The 15,603-nt window shown below is 56.0% G+C and overlaps 2 protein-coding genes across 2 annotated transcripts; both read left to right on the forward strand.

The window, feature by feature from the left end:
• Positions 1-1,251: 1,251 nt before the first annotated feature.
• Positions 1,252-4,122, forward strand: NCLIV_054790 (conserved hypothetical protein; the record flags this gene model as incomplete). Its single annotated transcript, XM_003885033.1, has 2 exons — positions 1,252-3,373; positions 3,755-4,122. The coding sequence occupies 2 exons, from the start codon at positions 1,252-1,254 to the stop codon at positions 4,120-4,122; spliced, it is 2,490 nt and encodes an 829-aa protein (XP_003885082.1).
• A 4,076-nt stretch (positions 4,123-8,198) lies between these two features.
• Positions 8,199-12,655, forward strand: NCLIV_054800 (conserved hypothetical protein; the record flags this gene model as incomplete). The annotated part of the gene is made up of 7 exons (XM_003885034.1): positions 8,199-8,291; positions 8,892-10,043; positions 10,291-10,377; positions 10,793-10,940; positions 11,244-11,337; positions 11,756-11,882; positions 12,485-12,655. The coding sequence occupies 7 exons, from the start codon at positions 8,199-8,201 to the stop codon at positions 12,653-12,655; spliced, it is 1,872 nt and encodes a 623-aa protein (XP_003885083.1).
• Between the last annotated feature and the right edge of the window lie 2,948 nt (positions 12,656-15,603).

The raw sequence follows: 15,603 nt of genomic DNA on the forward strand, positions 1-15,603 counted from the left end.
CGACACAGGTCAGCCGCGAACTCATGTAGGGTAAAAGCCGCTGGTGGCGAGTGACCCCTCAGTCGAGGATACGCATGTAAGTAAGTAGCCTGTATAGGAACGGCATTCGCAGGACGAGTTGGGTTCCAGTGTCAAGTCCCAAATTGTGTCCTGCCTTCCCGACTACCTATCGTCAAGATACCTACTGATAGACAAGTGAAAGGCAGCGGACGCATCTCGAGCTTATTGGCCCACTATCGAACAGTCGGGGACAACGCTCCCCCGCCGCCGGCTCTTAGTTTGTCTCTGCTGGAGAGGGCCTCAAGAGGAATCACCTTTCTCATCAACACGATCCTCTTACCCCTTGTGCAGACGTTCTCCTCTAGAGTGTGGCGACAGACAGATCGAGCGCCACGTCCCAGACAAGTGACGCGTTGCTGGTCGAGTGGCGCATTTCTAGCCAGCTAGCCAGTTTTTGGAGTCGTTCTTCAGGCTCACCTCCCCATGATGTGTCAGCGCCCTGCTCGTTTCGTGCTTCTCGCAGCTTTGTTAAAGTCCACGTTCATCGGGGAAAGCCAGCTTCACAGTTTCGTCGCGTGTGTCTTTGTCAGATATGACGCAAGGGCGGGTCGGCTCTTCTCACGGATTCCCGATATGAGCCTCGCGCTAGCTGTGGCGAAGGATATTAGCTTCACGCGTGCGTGTATGCCGGGATTTCAGAGCAAAAACACGCCTTTAAAATCCAGCCTCTCTTTTCGCAAACTGCGTATTGTTTTTCGTGTTCTTCACCGTTTTGTGGATGGTCGGACTGAGTCAAGCAGCTCGTGAACCGGCGCGGTTGGAGCGTCGGTGTCTTGTCGGCCTGGACTCCGTGGTGCCTAGCCTCCCTCCTCCAAAACGCGGCCATCTGATCGATCGTCCAGCGGACGTCTTGCTCGGAAACCGGGTCGAGAATGAGCGCGCGTGTCCTTTCTTTAGAGCTCCACTTTGGACCAAAATCCCCCCATGCGCAAGAGGCCTCGAGATCCACACGACGCCCGACCTTGCTTGACGCTCCCCCGCTCCCCCCCCCCACTCTTGCCAAAGATCCGCCGGCGGCCGTGTGAAGGAAATGCCGCCTGCAGGGCCGTTTTCTCTCCGTCAACGGGATCGGCTTTTGAGCGGCGATCCCCGGGGGAAACGAACGCCCGGGAATGCACTTTCCTTCTCTCGGGCCTGCATCGCGCGTGACGTCCAGCAGGCGGCAGGCAGGCACCTTGTCAATGGACAACGATGGTCAAGCTACCCAACTCAAGTGCGACTGCGGCAGGCGAGGCTGATGGGGCGGTTCGTCGGGACGCGCCAGCGGCGCCGCAAGATGATGAACGGAAAGCACTCTTGGGGGGAACTCCAGGTTCCGACAAGCGGGGCGTTAAGATCCATGAGGGTCTGCACACGCCGGCCAGCGGAGACCCGAACGACCGGATGCAAGCGCCGCATCGGCGGTATTTGAAGCGGTTGCGTCATTTGGAGAGGTTGTACGCCAGGCTGCAGATCTTTCGGTGTCTACTTTCGGTCGCTGGCGCTCTAAGTCTTTCGGGTCTCCTTCTGGGTGCCCTCGTCCTCTGTCTACTCGTCCTCTCGGACCCAATCTCTTTCCGACACCACCTTGCAACGGCATGCTCGCTGGTGAAGGCGTTTGGAGGCGCCATCTTGGCCACGGCATTTTTGGGCACCTTCGTGAGCCTTGCGCTCTTCCTCAGATTCAAAGTTGGAACCATTGTCTTCTTCGTTCCGTTGTATCTCAAATCCCTTCTCCTCGCTCTTCTCCTGGCGACTGTCTGTGCGCAGCCGCAAAAACTGGCTGAAATTTTGTTCGGTTCTTCTACGGCGGCCTTGTCTTTCTACAATGCAGCCCCCTACCTGTTTTTAGCCTTCGCGCTCCTGCTCTATGGCGTCGTCGCGGATACTCCTCATCTCTGTGCCTGGATTTCTCTCCCTCTGCTAATGGCCACGCAAGTCCTTGTCCTCGTCTTCCGTCCTCCCTCTCACTTTGGCAGGTCCTTCGCGTGCCTCTTCTCCGTTCTCGAGAGTGCGCCCTCGTGGATCGCGTTCTTGATGCTTCTGAGGCTGCATGCCAGCCGCGCTGCCGTTTACTCTATCGCCCTATATCGCCAGAAAAACATTTCGTTTTTCCGGCCTCCGGACTCACGGATTATTCGGCAACCCTTTCCTTCGCTTCCGCCCATCTCACAGGACAGGCCGGTCGCGTTTTGCATGGCAGAAACGCGGCCTCCAGACGACACACGCGGCCCCGCGGCAACTCGACGTCTCGACCGTACTGGAGGTCCTCAGTCGCCTCGAAACAGCAAAGCGGCGAATGAAGTTCCAGGAGAACTTCGCTCTCTGCTGCGTCTTTTCTCTCCGAGTTCTTCTCGCTCGGAACCCGCCACTGCCGCTTCCAATATCCATGCGTGTCCTCAGGGCCCCTCACAGGAGGCGAAATCTGGGCCGCCAGGTTGCCACGCGAGCGCGGGAACTCCAGATCAACAGACGAAACACCTTGTTGCAACATACAGTGCGTTTGCTCAGCAAAACTTGTGGCGGCATGCCGTGACGGCGGTCGGCTGTGGGTTGGTTGCCGCTGGCATCCTTTCTCTCTCTGTACACTTCGCTCTTTACACTTCTCTCTCTTCTTCCTCTCCTCCCAGCTTCCTGGACGTTTTCACGCCCACTGGAGGCACAGGACAGGCGGGATCTCCAGTTCACGAGGGCCAGTCGCAGATGGTACTGCCTCCAGCAGATGAGGGCCTCTCGTTGCCACGCGCGAGAAAAGGCTTCGCAGCTGCTACGCGTGGCCAGGGTTCAGACACCTCGAGACCTGCAGGCAGCTTTGTCGAAGGCAACGATCAGAGCTTTACAGAAGCGTACAGGATGCCATATGCACTGATGGATGCGGCGAGGGTTCGGGGGTTGCCGCCCGAAAGTCTCTCTTCTGAGACGCATGCTGTTCAAACTCTATTCGCACATAATCTGCGCCAGCGACAATTGCCCAGAAGGCATCGAGGACGTAGTACTGCGTCGTGGGTCCCCCCGCCTGAAGGTTCTCAGCATGAGACACTGGCCCCTTTCGCTTTCCTGGCACGGCCCGGTCCCCCGTCACCAAGCTGGCCGACCAGGTTTTATCCAGGTGAATTCGGCGCTCGAGAGGGACCGGGGAAACCTGATGTTACAGACTACGTGTCAGAGTCACCCCGCGTCCCCGCCCCAGGATCCGGGACACCCTCAGCAGAGGCCGATCTCCGGTCATCTGAAGGTCGTGCCGCCCTTCTTCTCTGCGGTCTCGCTTTCCTTGGAGGCGGCGCGGCTCTTGCGAGCGTCCAACTCGTCTGGCTTCTAGCACGGTGGATCGACAGTACGTTTTTACCTGGAAGAGAGAGCGCGTTTTTAGCCTGTGAAGATCTCTCACGCTGCGTCGTTCTCGGTCGCGCTGTGGATAAACGAAAGAAGTCCACTGGTTTTCCTCGCCCTGGAGCGTTTTGGGAAGGACGCTGTGGTGTCACCGAGTTGTGGTAGAACGTGTAGGGAGCGGGACTCACCGTTTCGGAACAGACATGCGTATCGCAGAGTGCTGTTTTTCTTTTTCGACAGCTAGCGGTTGCCTGGTGTCCATCTACCTGACCTGAAGAGTGGAGCGTTTGTGTTCCTGCGAGAAAGTCCTTTTCGACGAGTTGCAGCAAATACCGACTGCGGTTGTGGACAAAAGAAGACCGGCTCCTGCGCTGTTTGCTTGCAGATCTTCTCTTTGCGATCATGGCGCCGATAAATCGAAATTCACCGTGTGTGCTCAAGGCTCCCGACATACCGCTGCCTCCAGTACACCCGGAACTTGGGCAGTGCGGTCCACTGCTTTCACAGCTTTTGCAGATGGAGACGACGGCCAATGAACTGAACAAGAGCCAAGAAACTCTGGCTGCAGCCCCGGGAAGCGAGAGTGACTCCGAGGCTCAGCTATCTGCCGCTGGTGTGGACTCCTGTATCGAGGGCTCAGAATCAAACCACGAAGAATTGTGTGTAACAGAGTGGGAGAAAGAGATGGACGGAGGATATGGTCAACAGGCCCTATGCGAAAGCGGTAAGGGCACTGGGTTGGAGGGACAGTAAAGGCGCCATCGTCGTACGAGCGAGGAGCCGCGGAGAATCAAGGAAGTCACGGAAAGGAATCGCAGCCACCGTACTGAGCTTTGGCAAGGAACCTTCTCCATGTCTTCTCTGAAGCGCACGGCAACATACTGTGTCAGGGTTTTGTTTTCTCAAGGTTTCTCCAGCGAGGAAACGTCAGGTGTTACTGTACGCCATGCACGAGGTAGTGGAGCGCGGCGTGGAAGTGAGCCTGAAGTGTTTTAGGTTGAGTCCAAACCTGCAACTGGCTGCCAGGTTCCCCTCTTGTGCTAACGGATGACAGGCGAGATCTCGAATATCCGGCGACAGTGAGCAGACTTCTGAAGAACAGGCTCCTTTGAAGATCTTAAAGCCACGCTCGTGATGTCGCGTGTAGTTGTCTCGTCGACAGTTCCTCTTTCTGAGGTTCAAACAGGCAAGCATGCAGCGACAAACCATGCGGCCAGGTCCGACGTGCACGAAAGGATCACGCCCTTGTCTAGACCAGGTATAATATGAGAATGCGTTTTGAGGAAAACAGTACTATCCAAAACGCATCAGAACTTCCGTATTATGAAACGTGCACTTGATCCGAGTTGCGGAAAAGCCCAACTTTGGCGCGCAGACTGTCATTCGTCATCAAAGCATCATACGAACTTTCACGGTATCGTGCGATATCGTGAGGCAGCGCCATTCAAATCGTGTTCCGTCATTGTCGAGTGTAAAACGGGGTCACTGGCACGGTCTTGCCGCAGTTTGCAGTGCTGGCGGCGAGAATTACGTTTTCGTTCGGTGGTGGACCATCGCAGCGCTCGAGGACTGGCGGCTTAAAGGAAGGCAGGTGACTTTCCCCCTTCATTTTTGAGGGCACACACCGGTCTTTGCTATTACTTGTCGCGAAAATGACAGTCCAAAACGATAGACTTGTTCCGTTCTCTGCCGTGGCGGCCCGCGGATTATCTGTGGGGGCAGCGATACTTCTGAACTTTGGTTTTTGAGATGCATGAGACGCAACCCTACACGGGAAGGTGCATGTTTGGACGTAGGGAATTTGCTCGAGTCCTCCGCGCTCAGACACTCCACGACAGGATGGTATGCGAGGACTGATGATTTCTCTGTCCCCCCCCCTGACCACATGCTCCCATCTTCCAGAAAACGATAGGCGGCAGCCCTTCCGTTCAACATCCAGGAGATGACACAGTTCACCTACGCAGGGTCGCTCAATTGCCATACATGGTACAACCAATGTGCGAGGTTATAAACAAGTCCCGTGGACGGGACAGGATGTACACAAATAACGTGGACCAAACGTGGATCTGCGAATCACCGCGACTGCATTGGGTACGTCACCCGCGGTATGGGCAAAAGTGAGGCTCTTCTATCCACAAGATCTTCCACGGCCGACACGTGAAATTCAAGGATAAAGGCTAACTGCCCCCGGAAAGCACGCCGCGTACGACAGACGAGCAGCGCGTGTCCTGCTAACAGATCTGCGCACAATAGAGTACTGTCGTCTCTCAGAATCCGAACCATTAACACGTGCTGAACTCACGTACTTGCAAAGACTGGACTTTCCAAGTGTATGAATGCCATACTCCCCACTGTTTCTAGCTGCATGTTCCCGTCCCCCCCTCATCTGCAGCTTACAGAAGACGACTGGACTGTTTCACGGTGTAACGCAAATGATGCATTTTGCTCTGTACTGTCGGTTACTCAACCAGCGACGTGAAAGCACAGTATTCTGTATTGATCGAAAACCTGTACTCTTCCAGGCAAAACAGATTTTTGATATCTGATCAGGTGACTCCAAATCGGAAAATAGGCTTCTGTTCGTTCCTCAACACAGTTTCATGCTGATTCGTATCCTAGTGTGTCCGACACGCGCCCCCCCCCCCCGCCCTCCTTGCCGTGCCGTTTGTCCGTGTCTCCGTCGGTTTCATCGTTTTGTGGAAAATTCACTGCCTGACCCTATTCTGCAGAAAGCAAGACGCCTTTTGCTCTTCTCGCGACAGGCGTCGATGAAAAACTGAACTGTCGCTGCTGGCCCCTGCGTTTGTCTTCGCACACTGGCACGGAAATGTTCTCGGTTTATATTCGGCCCGATGGCGGCTCTACTACTTGTGCTGTCTCTGCGCACCACTCTTTTTTGCATTTTCTCCTTCCACTCCTTGCTTGTAACCCCTCAAAAGCAGACCCACTGAGGCACACGGGGCTTCCGTCGCTTTTCTCTGTTGTCTCGGGCTTTCCTTTCCCTTTCCTCTTCTCTTCGTTGCTGAGTCCATGTTCCAAGCCGTTAATTCTGCGGGGTGTCTTTCAATACACTGTCGGGGAGGACACAGGGATTCTGCGCGCTCTCCTGGTGACTTTTTCTTGTTTGTAAGCGTTGCAGATGAAGGCAAAAAGACATTGCACATGCCACGTTCCTAATTTCAGCTGTCTTTCTTCTGTGTACCTGCGGAGAAACTTTTTCCCTTGAATTCGTCTCCTCTCAAACTCCCCCTCGACCGTACAAATTACTCCATAGAAGACACTGCAACAACAGTGCGAATACCGTTGACAAATGGGTGTGTGTAAGTTCTCCTATCTTCTGCTTTCCAAAGCTTTTTGTTTTCAGCTCTTTTTTTAGCGAAAGGAGGGATGCTTCTCTGGCTTCAACAGCCGGACCGTGCTGTCGCTGTACCCCCGCCGCTCTTCACGCGCCGAGATGCGTCTGACTCGTCTTTCCATTCCACGCTGACGTCTCTGTATTCGGTCGGCTCTCGTCATTCTTTACTCGGACTCAAATTCTCTGTCTAGAGGCGCGGGCTAGCCTGGTTTTCGTCTTCGCCTGAGGTGTCTGAGCGGAGCCAGATGCCTGCGGATGGGCAGAGAGCGTCATTCCTCGTTTTCGTCTACCGGCTGTCGGCAACCGCCATCTTGGTCGGCTTTTCGCATTCTTTCGAAAAGCTCCCAACATCTGTTTCCGCGAAGGACAGGCCCAGTGGAACCGGCGTGCTTCCAGCATTTTCTCTGCGGCAAAGAGTCAGGTGTCTCGAGGTTCGTTCTCTGCAGGCCAGAGCGGCCTTGGCCGGGATTGCGCTGCACAGCGTTTGCAGCCTGAGGAAGGACTACGTCTGACTAGGTACGCCCGAAAAGGAGACGCGGTGGGATTTCCTACTCTTTAGGAACCTCTGAAGTTCCACTTGCGTTTCTTTTCCGTGCGCCTCGCGGGGAGGCGCGCCCTCCCTCTCATGTCCGCCTCGTTCGGCTGCACTCTTCTAGTCAGTTCATGAGCAACATTTACTTGCGACAGCAGCTTAACTTTCCTCGAGAGCTCCGTCGACGGTCAGCCGAGATGGCAGATGAGAAACTGACAATCCCCTATATAGACGGCACGTTCTGATTCCCCCCAAAACAGTGCTCGCACACGGAGTGGTTCTGTATCTCCACTATTTAAACACATGAAGTTTTTCGTGCAGGAAGGTGTAAGGTAGTCTGCCCTAAAAATGTCTCTAGCTATAACGGAGGACCATATTAGAGTCCTGTAGCACCCAGACGCCGCAGGAACGGTTGCCTGCGCGAACCCTCCGGGGGAATTTGTAGTCCGTACGGGTATAGGGATAAAATATAGGAATCGGGTAAACCTGTTGGCAGTGCACCCGTCGAGCGTCACTCTCAAATGTACTTGCGGGGCCTCGCCTACGTGGACGTTTGACTTTTGTAACGCATGCACTTCAACTTTTAGAGAAGGACAACTTCCCGAGGGTTCTCGTGTCCTCACGGCCATTCCAGGGGATATGTAGAGGACGGCACGAGTACGAAGTTACGGATCTGCTTCGGTGACGGTCTAGGCTGAGACTCCATCGGGCGTCCGCGTTATCAGGAAGCCGTAGGAAACCAGAAATGTAGCCTGTGAAGCGAGACATGCGGCGGTGTACGTACACAAGAACGCAGCGGGGGCGCGTGGTGATGCTTTTTCCAGCCTCCGCGGGAACCACCTACATCGGTGAGAGAGCGTTGGCCTCCCCTTCCACTGTTGTTGGAGTGTGTGTTTTCTGTTTTCTGTGCTTCAGGTTTCCTTCTTTGTCAACTGCGACACCATGAAGGCCACAGTTTTTGTTTTTAGTACCTTGCTCGCTGCCATCTCACTCCATGGCAGACTCTTTGTTGCGGCGGCACAAGGGGGAGGAGGGGTAAGTTCGCGTACGGGGTCTCGACATCTCGGTTGAGATGTGAAAAATGCTTCCGAAGAGATGATGTGTGTCCTTTCGCCTGGACCCACTCGAACGGCGTTGGATGGACATGGTAGAACATTCTGAATTCCCCGTGTTTGGCGTCTCTCCATCCGTCCATGCCTTTGGGGCCATCGAAACAGGTTCGAAGCGCCCACGAGACGCACCGTTTTATGAGCCTGCAGCACACGGGCCCTGCCGGAGACGCCAGTCTTTGCTGTTCCGCATGCAAGACCGCTTTGAGGCGAGGCGAGGCGCGCCCAGTGCAACACTGTTTTCCCGGCGGTGTCCATGCATGCTCAAGATGCCACTGAGGAGAATCAGCTGTTGGGCGACTGTCTCTGGTGATGGTGAAGACGGTTTGTTCCAGCGTCACTGACGTTTCCTCGTTTCGTCGCATCGGTTCTCTCCCGACCGTCTGCCGTCCGTGTGCCTGGCGAGGTTGACGGCTCTCTCCGGCAGATTTTTCGCGGAAACCCGTCCTTTCTGCGTTTTGGAGGTGCGATGGTGGAGGCGTGGTGATCGAGGGACATGCCGCGATCATGCGCTTTGTGCCTTCAGGTGCCCCCAGACGCGAACCATCAGTACTACCAGAACTACCAGCAGAATCAGTATTACGCGCCGGCTGAAGAAGACACGAACGGCGCACAGGATCAGGTTCCTGTGAACACGTACGGCTCCTCAGACGTCGGGAACGGCGCGGCAGATGGTGCGCCTCCAGCTGCCCCGTACTACGCGTCCCCGCCGGACCAACAACAGGGGTATAACGCGTCCCCGCCGGACCAACAACAGGGGTATAACGCGTCCCCGCCGGACCAACAACAGGGGTATAACGCGCCTCCCCCCCCTCCGCAGTATCAGCAGCAGTACGTGCCTCAGTATCAACAGCGTCAAGGCTACGTGCCCCAGTACTCGGGAGGCGCGCCGTCCCCAGCCCAAGGCTACGCGCAGCAGAACCGCCCGCCTGCGGCCCAAGGCGCTGGGTACGGAGCGCCGCCCCCTGCCGGCCAAACCCCGCCTGCTCAGCAGTACCGGGCGCCGCCCCAAGGAAGTCCCCAGCAAGGGTACCAGCAGGGCGGGGCCCGCGCCCCGCCCCCAGCAGCAGGTGCGCCGCGAACGCCCCAGCAGCCGCCTGCAACCCAAGGGTACCAGGCTCCGCGGCCAGCAAGCTCGACGGGCCAAGCCAGACCCGCGCCTGCAGGCCAAGCTGCGCCTGCGCACCAACAGCGAGCGCCGCCTCCGCCTCAGCAGCAGCAACAGCGAGCGCCGCCTCCTCCGCAGCAGCAGCAACAGCGAGCGCCGCCTCCGCCTCAGCAGCAACAACAGCGAGCGCCGCCTCCTCCGCAGCAGCAGCAACAGCGAGCGCCGCCTCCGCCTCAGCAGCAGCAACAGCGAGCGCCGCCTCCTCCGCAGCAGCAGCAACAGCGAGCGCCGCCTCCGCCTCAGCAGCAGCAACAGCGACCGTCTCCTCCGCAGCCTCAGCACCAGCAACAGCGACCGTCTCCTCCGCAGCCTCAGCAGGGGCGACCGGCGCCTGCGGCGAACCAGGCTGGAGCCGCAGGGACAGCGCAGGCGCGCGGGGCGGGGCAGCGCGCCCCGGCGCAGCAGGCGCGCGGAGCTCCCAAGGCGGAGATGAAGCCGGCGGCTCCGGATGACGACAGCGAGGATGAAGGCGACGTGGAGGAGCGCATTCGCCGCGAAGATGAGGGACAGGTAGGCGAGGGGAACGGCGGAGACCTTTCTGGAAAGAGGTGGGGAGAAGAGCGGTGGAGCACGCGGGCACTGCAGAGAGATCGCGGAAAGTGGAGCGGGGCTGGGATGTGGGAGGGAACGTTGGTTTCGCCTCACGTTTGGGGGGGGAACTCTCGCGAGAGCCCGGGACCGCATGCGGAAGGACGGGAGGCTTTCGTCCAGAGCCAAGCGCCGTGTTTGGTTTGCGGTGTGTTCCCTTTTTCGACAGCTCTTCGATGACGACGAGGAAGACGGCACCAGTTCCCTCATGGAAGAGTGGGAGAAGCACATGCAGAACTTCATTCCAGAAATGCTGGTGAGGCAAAAAGAACCCGCTCGCGACGGGCGCGCTGGCGGGCAGCCTGTGTTGCCAACCGACGCTGCTGTCTTCCCGTTTCACTCTGGAGGGACCGACGCGTAGAGAAAGGGTGAGAGATCGTCTTCCCCGTGTCTACACCGCCTCTGTCTCATTTTGGACGCAGACAGTAGTCAGGCGCCGAAAGACTCTTCCAGTCGGAGGAAGCCCCAGTTCTGGTGTGACGGGAGCTCGTGGCCTAGCCAGATGCGCGCGCGCGCGCATCTGGCTACGAACAGGAGATCTGTGGACTTCCCCTGGTTTCTCTCTGTTTACGCTGGCTGCCACACAGCCGAAGTCGTTGTGGGGAATGCAGGCATGGATCTTGCACAAAATGCATGCTGTCGTTTGTTGCACGTCCGACTTCTCTCCGCAGGTCACCTTCCCGTTGGCTCCACGAAGCGACGAGTATTTCTACGAGCACATTGACGCGAACGACGGAGCTGTGCACCTCCGAGGAGGCTTCTTTGTGGGAGGCGACGAAGCGTCCTCCGCTGTGGATTTCTCCATCACGGATCCTGACGGTACGAAGCGCGCAGCAGGCACAGAGAGAGAGCCTTGTGGGACAGCGCAGCGCACTCGCGGGCTTTTTGCGAAGCGCACCCCGGAAAAGGAGGGACGTGTTTCTCTCTCTCGAAAGCGAGCCAGGGCCTGGGAAGCCTCGCCACGAGCGGGGCTTGTGGCCTGCTCGCGCCGAGCGCGCGGGGAGCCGCGTCGATGACTTTCCTGTCGTCGGCGGCGCGAGTGTGCGGCAGATCGGGGGGAGGGGCGGAGCCCCAGATGCGCCAAGTCGAGGTTTGCCCGGTTGCCACGTGTGCGTGATTCAGGAGACATCATCTACAAAAAAAGCAAAAGCGAAGGTCTGTTCTACTTCGACGTGAAGAAGAAGGGCACTTACTCGTTCATTGTCTCCAACCATCAGTAAGGAAGAGACAGAGGGGAGACTGGGCCCTCACGGCCGTTTCTTGCGAGACCCGCAGGAAGTGCGAAGAATCTCCCGCCGCTTTTCTTGGCAAGCTGTATGTGGAGCTTCGCTGGACGCGAGAACCCTTGACACATGGACGGGAGCGGTCTGTTCAGCCGTAAAGCTGCGAGGTGTATAAGGCAGTTGTTGCCTCGTTTTTTGTTGTCCCGTCACGCGTCGTTGCAGAGAAATAACAAGTCGTCGCACTTCCTGCATGCATAAATGCACGTAGCCACCTAAAAATTGTCGACGCACGCGCCACACAACCCAGGGGTAAAAACCCTCTCGCAGAGTACACACGTGTGTGTCTCTGTGCGTCATCGTTTACATTCCCATTCTGAACAGAGCGTGTGTGTCCCGATTGGTCGTGAACAGGTGGTTGGAGAGCCGGATGGTCACTTTCGCCATCGGCCGAGGAAACGAGACGGCGTTGATGCCCAAACACGTGCAAACTGCGGGCGAGATGGTCGACACTTTACAAGGCCAGCTCCGAGATATTCAGGTGAGGACGGGAAAGAATTTTGTCGCACGGGAGCAGTCACCCCAAAGTGCGTGCATCTGCCGGAAACGCTCTCGCAACAGGGAAAGACTGGGAGGAGGCTTCGAAAGATACAAGGTGGAAAAAAAGACAGGCGGGCACAAGCGATTTGAGGAGCCAAAGACGCAGCCTTTTTCCCAGCTCCTTTTTTCTTCTTTGCCAGCGAAGAATGCGTGCCTGCTACCACAGACACGGAAACGGGAGAGAATTGGGTTTTGCTGCCGACAAAACTGGTGCGCCGTGTTTTCTCTTCGAAGACAGAATCTCGAGGCCGAACTGTGTCTGTCTTCTTTGGAAAGCACGCGTCGGTTTCTGCCAGCCTTCACAGAGAATGACGTGCCGTCGGTGAAAGCAGTGTTCCAATTGAGCCAGGGGGATTTCGCGCGTCTTCGCTTCTCGAACGGGTGTCGAGTCGTTTGTCTCTGCCAGGGGTGTCCTGGAGTTCGTTGTGGGGCGTGGCAGTCCCCTGGCATTGTGTCTCCGTGGCTTCACTTTGCGGCAGTCCCGGAGCGCGTTTTCATTCCTGCAGCGAGAGCTGTGTGCTGCGTCTTTTTGGTTCGGTACAGGCGGAATCGACGTACTTGGGGATCCGACAGCGCTCGCACGCTGAGGCAGCCACAGCGTTGCACTCGAAACTCTTCTGGTTGGCGGTTGTCGAATTCGCCTGCCTCATCACCACCTCTGCGTTCCATGTTTTCTATATCCAGTCTCTCGTCTCCGACAAGCGCATCCTATGAGAACGGTTTCCCTCTGTCTCGATGTGGATGACTCGAAAAGTAGAGGTTTTTTTGGTCCAAAACTGAACGCGTCTCGAACAAAAAGAACCCTTTTTCTTCTCGTGGGACTTCCCCGTTGGCGGCGCGGTCTGGAGGCAACGAGCTGTAGAAAAATGCTAAATCTCGATCTAAATCTAGACTTTACCTCCGATGACACTGCATAACATACACGTGCTCCTTTCTCCATTTGCTGACTCAGTCGTTTCTGGGAATGACACACTGCAGCTCTGCAACCGACTTCTTGTGAAAACTTCACACACGGTACAGGCAACTCGAACCACGGGACCGGCACGATTCTTTCTCTGGTTTGGAGGGTATGGAGAGTATCGAAGCACGCGCGGAATTAGGAGAGGCAACGCTACACACTGCAGCCCCAAGGAGAGCGTATCACTTCCCTCCTTCTCTCGTGTGGACAGCGCTCTTCTGGACTTGAAAGACCTCGACAGAGAGGCTTTCTCCCCCCGTCGCTGATGAACCCTTTCGAAAACTCCTCCCCTTGTGAGTCGGCCCCTCGCTCTTTGCTGACTATCTCCCGCTCTTTGTCCTTCAGCAGTTGCGTCAGAATCTCTCTCTTCTGCGCCGCACTCCCTCCAGCTCTTCTAGAATACGGTTGGGGCTGTCCGAAACGGACTCGCAACACGCAACCAGGCGCTGACTCAACGCCCAGTTTTGAACGTTTGTGTGGGACACTCGTGTGTAAAGCAGTCGCGGGAGTGACAGAACTCGCAGACTAACGAACTCCACTAAGCTGGTGTATGCGTTTGTCAGTGTACGCCGCCCCCCCCCCCCCCCCAGAGGAACGGACTCAACTGTGTAGACAACTCCAGGTAGTGAGGCGAGAGTGGGTGTACATTCACTTGCACATGCCATCAGGTTTCCCATGCTGTTCTTACACTTGATACCTATTCTTACACTTGATACCTATTCTTACACTTGATACCTATTCTTACACTTGATACCTATCCTTACACTTGATACCTATTCTTACACTTGATACCTATCCTTACACTTGATACCTATTCTTACACTTGATACCTATTCTTACACTTGATACCTATCCTTACACTTGATACCTATCCTTACACTTGATACCTATTCTTACACTTGATACCTATCCTTACACTTGATACCTATTCTTACACTTGATACCTATTCTTACACTTGATACCTATTCTTACACTTGATACCTATTCTTACACTTGATACCTATCCTTACACTTGATACCTATTCTTACACTTGATACCTATCCTTACACTTGATACCTATTCTTACACTTGATACCTATCCTTACACTTGATACCTATTCTTACACTTGATACCTATTCTTACACTTGATACCTATTCTTACACTTGATACCTATTCTTACACTTGAGTCCCCCGAGGCCGACGGGTGCACCACAGCAGGGGACGGGCGCCAGTTTTTGGTGTGTCTGTGGATCGCGATGCGTGTTTCACGCTGGCCAAGCCTTCACATTTTGACTCCTGTCCCGTAGGCGAGTCCTCCTCAGCCGCACGGTCCACTCGTTTTCACAACCGGCTGTACATGTACCTCACTTGGTGGAAAACCCGCAGCGACACCTGCTCTTGGGTCCGACGAAGGCAGTTCCACTTTTCCCTCGGCTCCGCTCGCTTGCTTGACACGCCCCCCCCCCCCCCGTCCCCCCGAGACCTTGCTCTCTGTGTTTCTTACCTGGTTCGCAGTTCCCTATACCTCCAGCTAGAGACGCTCTGGCTTTTTGTTCCGCCTCTTTCCATCGCCAGGGCGTCATTCCCTCGCTGTCCCCTCGGGATGCGTGCACAGTTTTGTGTTCAACGACTCGTCCGTGTACCCGCTGTTGGCGCTCGAGATGGGCTCTCGCGTCGATACCGGGCCTTTTTGTTGGACTAGCACCTGTTTAGTAACTGGTTGAACGCTTGTTGAGCAACGTATGGACAACACTTGCCTCGTGCCGTCAAAAGATGATCCCAGACGACCAGCAGCGAGGCACTGGCGGGCTCTCATACGCGGTGCACACTTTCTGGCCTTTCTGATGAGCCTGGTTCTCCGCCTTGTGCGCCTTCGCTCCGCTTGGTGGCGACCGTTACTGGTATCCGTTCGCCAGTGTTTCTGTCACCCCGTTTCTCCGCTTTCCCGATCTTCTCCCGATTCTTGCCGCGCGCCCTCTCCCGGGAAATCGGCGGCACAAAGCCTCTCTCTCGCGCGCCTCTCATTTCTGTTCTGTGCATGCATGCTTCTTAGCGACAACGTCAGCTGGCTTTAAAATTGGGGAGGATTCGCTCAAAGTCGTAAAAAAGTTGCCGCGGGGCCGATTTTTTGCCTGGGTTGGAAAGAAGGTACCAAAGTTTTTGGGGGAGAGCCACACGTCGTTCCTGCTTCGTGGTCTTGTCTCGCGACTGGCCGCTTGACGTGCGCTGGGACGAACGTCTGTTGTGAGCTGAAGCGACGCAAAAGCTTTCCAACCGATCTTCCGTCGCCAAAAAACGGACGCCTGTTGCATCAACAGGGTATCAACTCTTCTCAAAAGGACATATAATCGTCCAGATTTTTCCGTGTATACGGAGGATGTGCTTGGGCATCTAGGCAGCCTGTCGAGGCAACCTGCCGGGGTGTCCGTCGTCTCTTCTCGCTTTGCATTGAGGAGTACGACGCAAACACGTCGATTTAGGATTTCCTTCTGCTGCTGTTTTCCTTTCGGTCCTGCTTCACGCCGTTGGCCTGCAGGCGTGGACTTCTTGGACCTTTTGGCGCTGGAGAGACGCGTTTCGTTCTTCCGGCTCGGCCGAAATCTTTGCAAGTTGAGAAACGTGCGTCCATGCACAGTTCCCTGGTGCGAGGCGGTTGAAAAGCGAGTTGCAAGACGAAAGGAAGAGAAAGAAATTTCTCACGATGCTAGTCGGCAAGAGAGC

This window comes from Neospora caninum, chromosome XI (genome assembly GCF_000208865.1).
Source record: "Neospora caninum Liverpool complete genome, chromosome XI".
Lineage (NCBI taxonomy): Eukaryota > Apicomplexa > Conoidasida > Eucoccidiorida > Sarcocystidae > Neospora > Neospora caninum.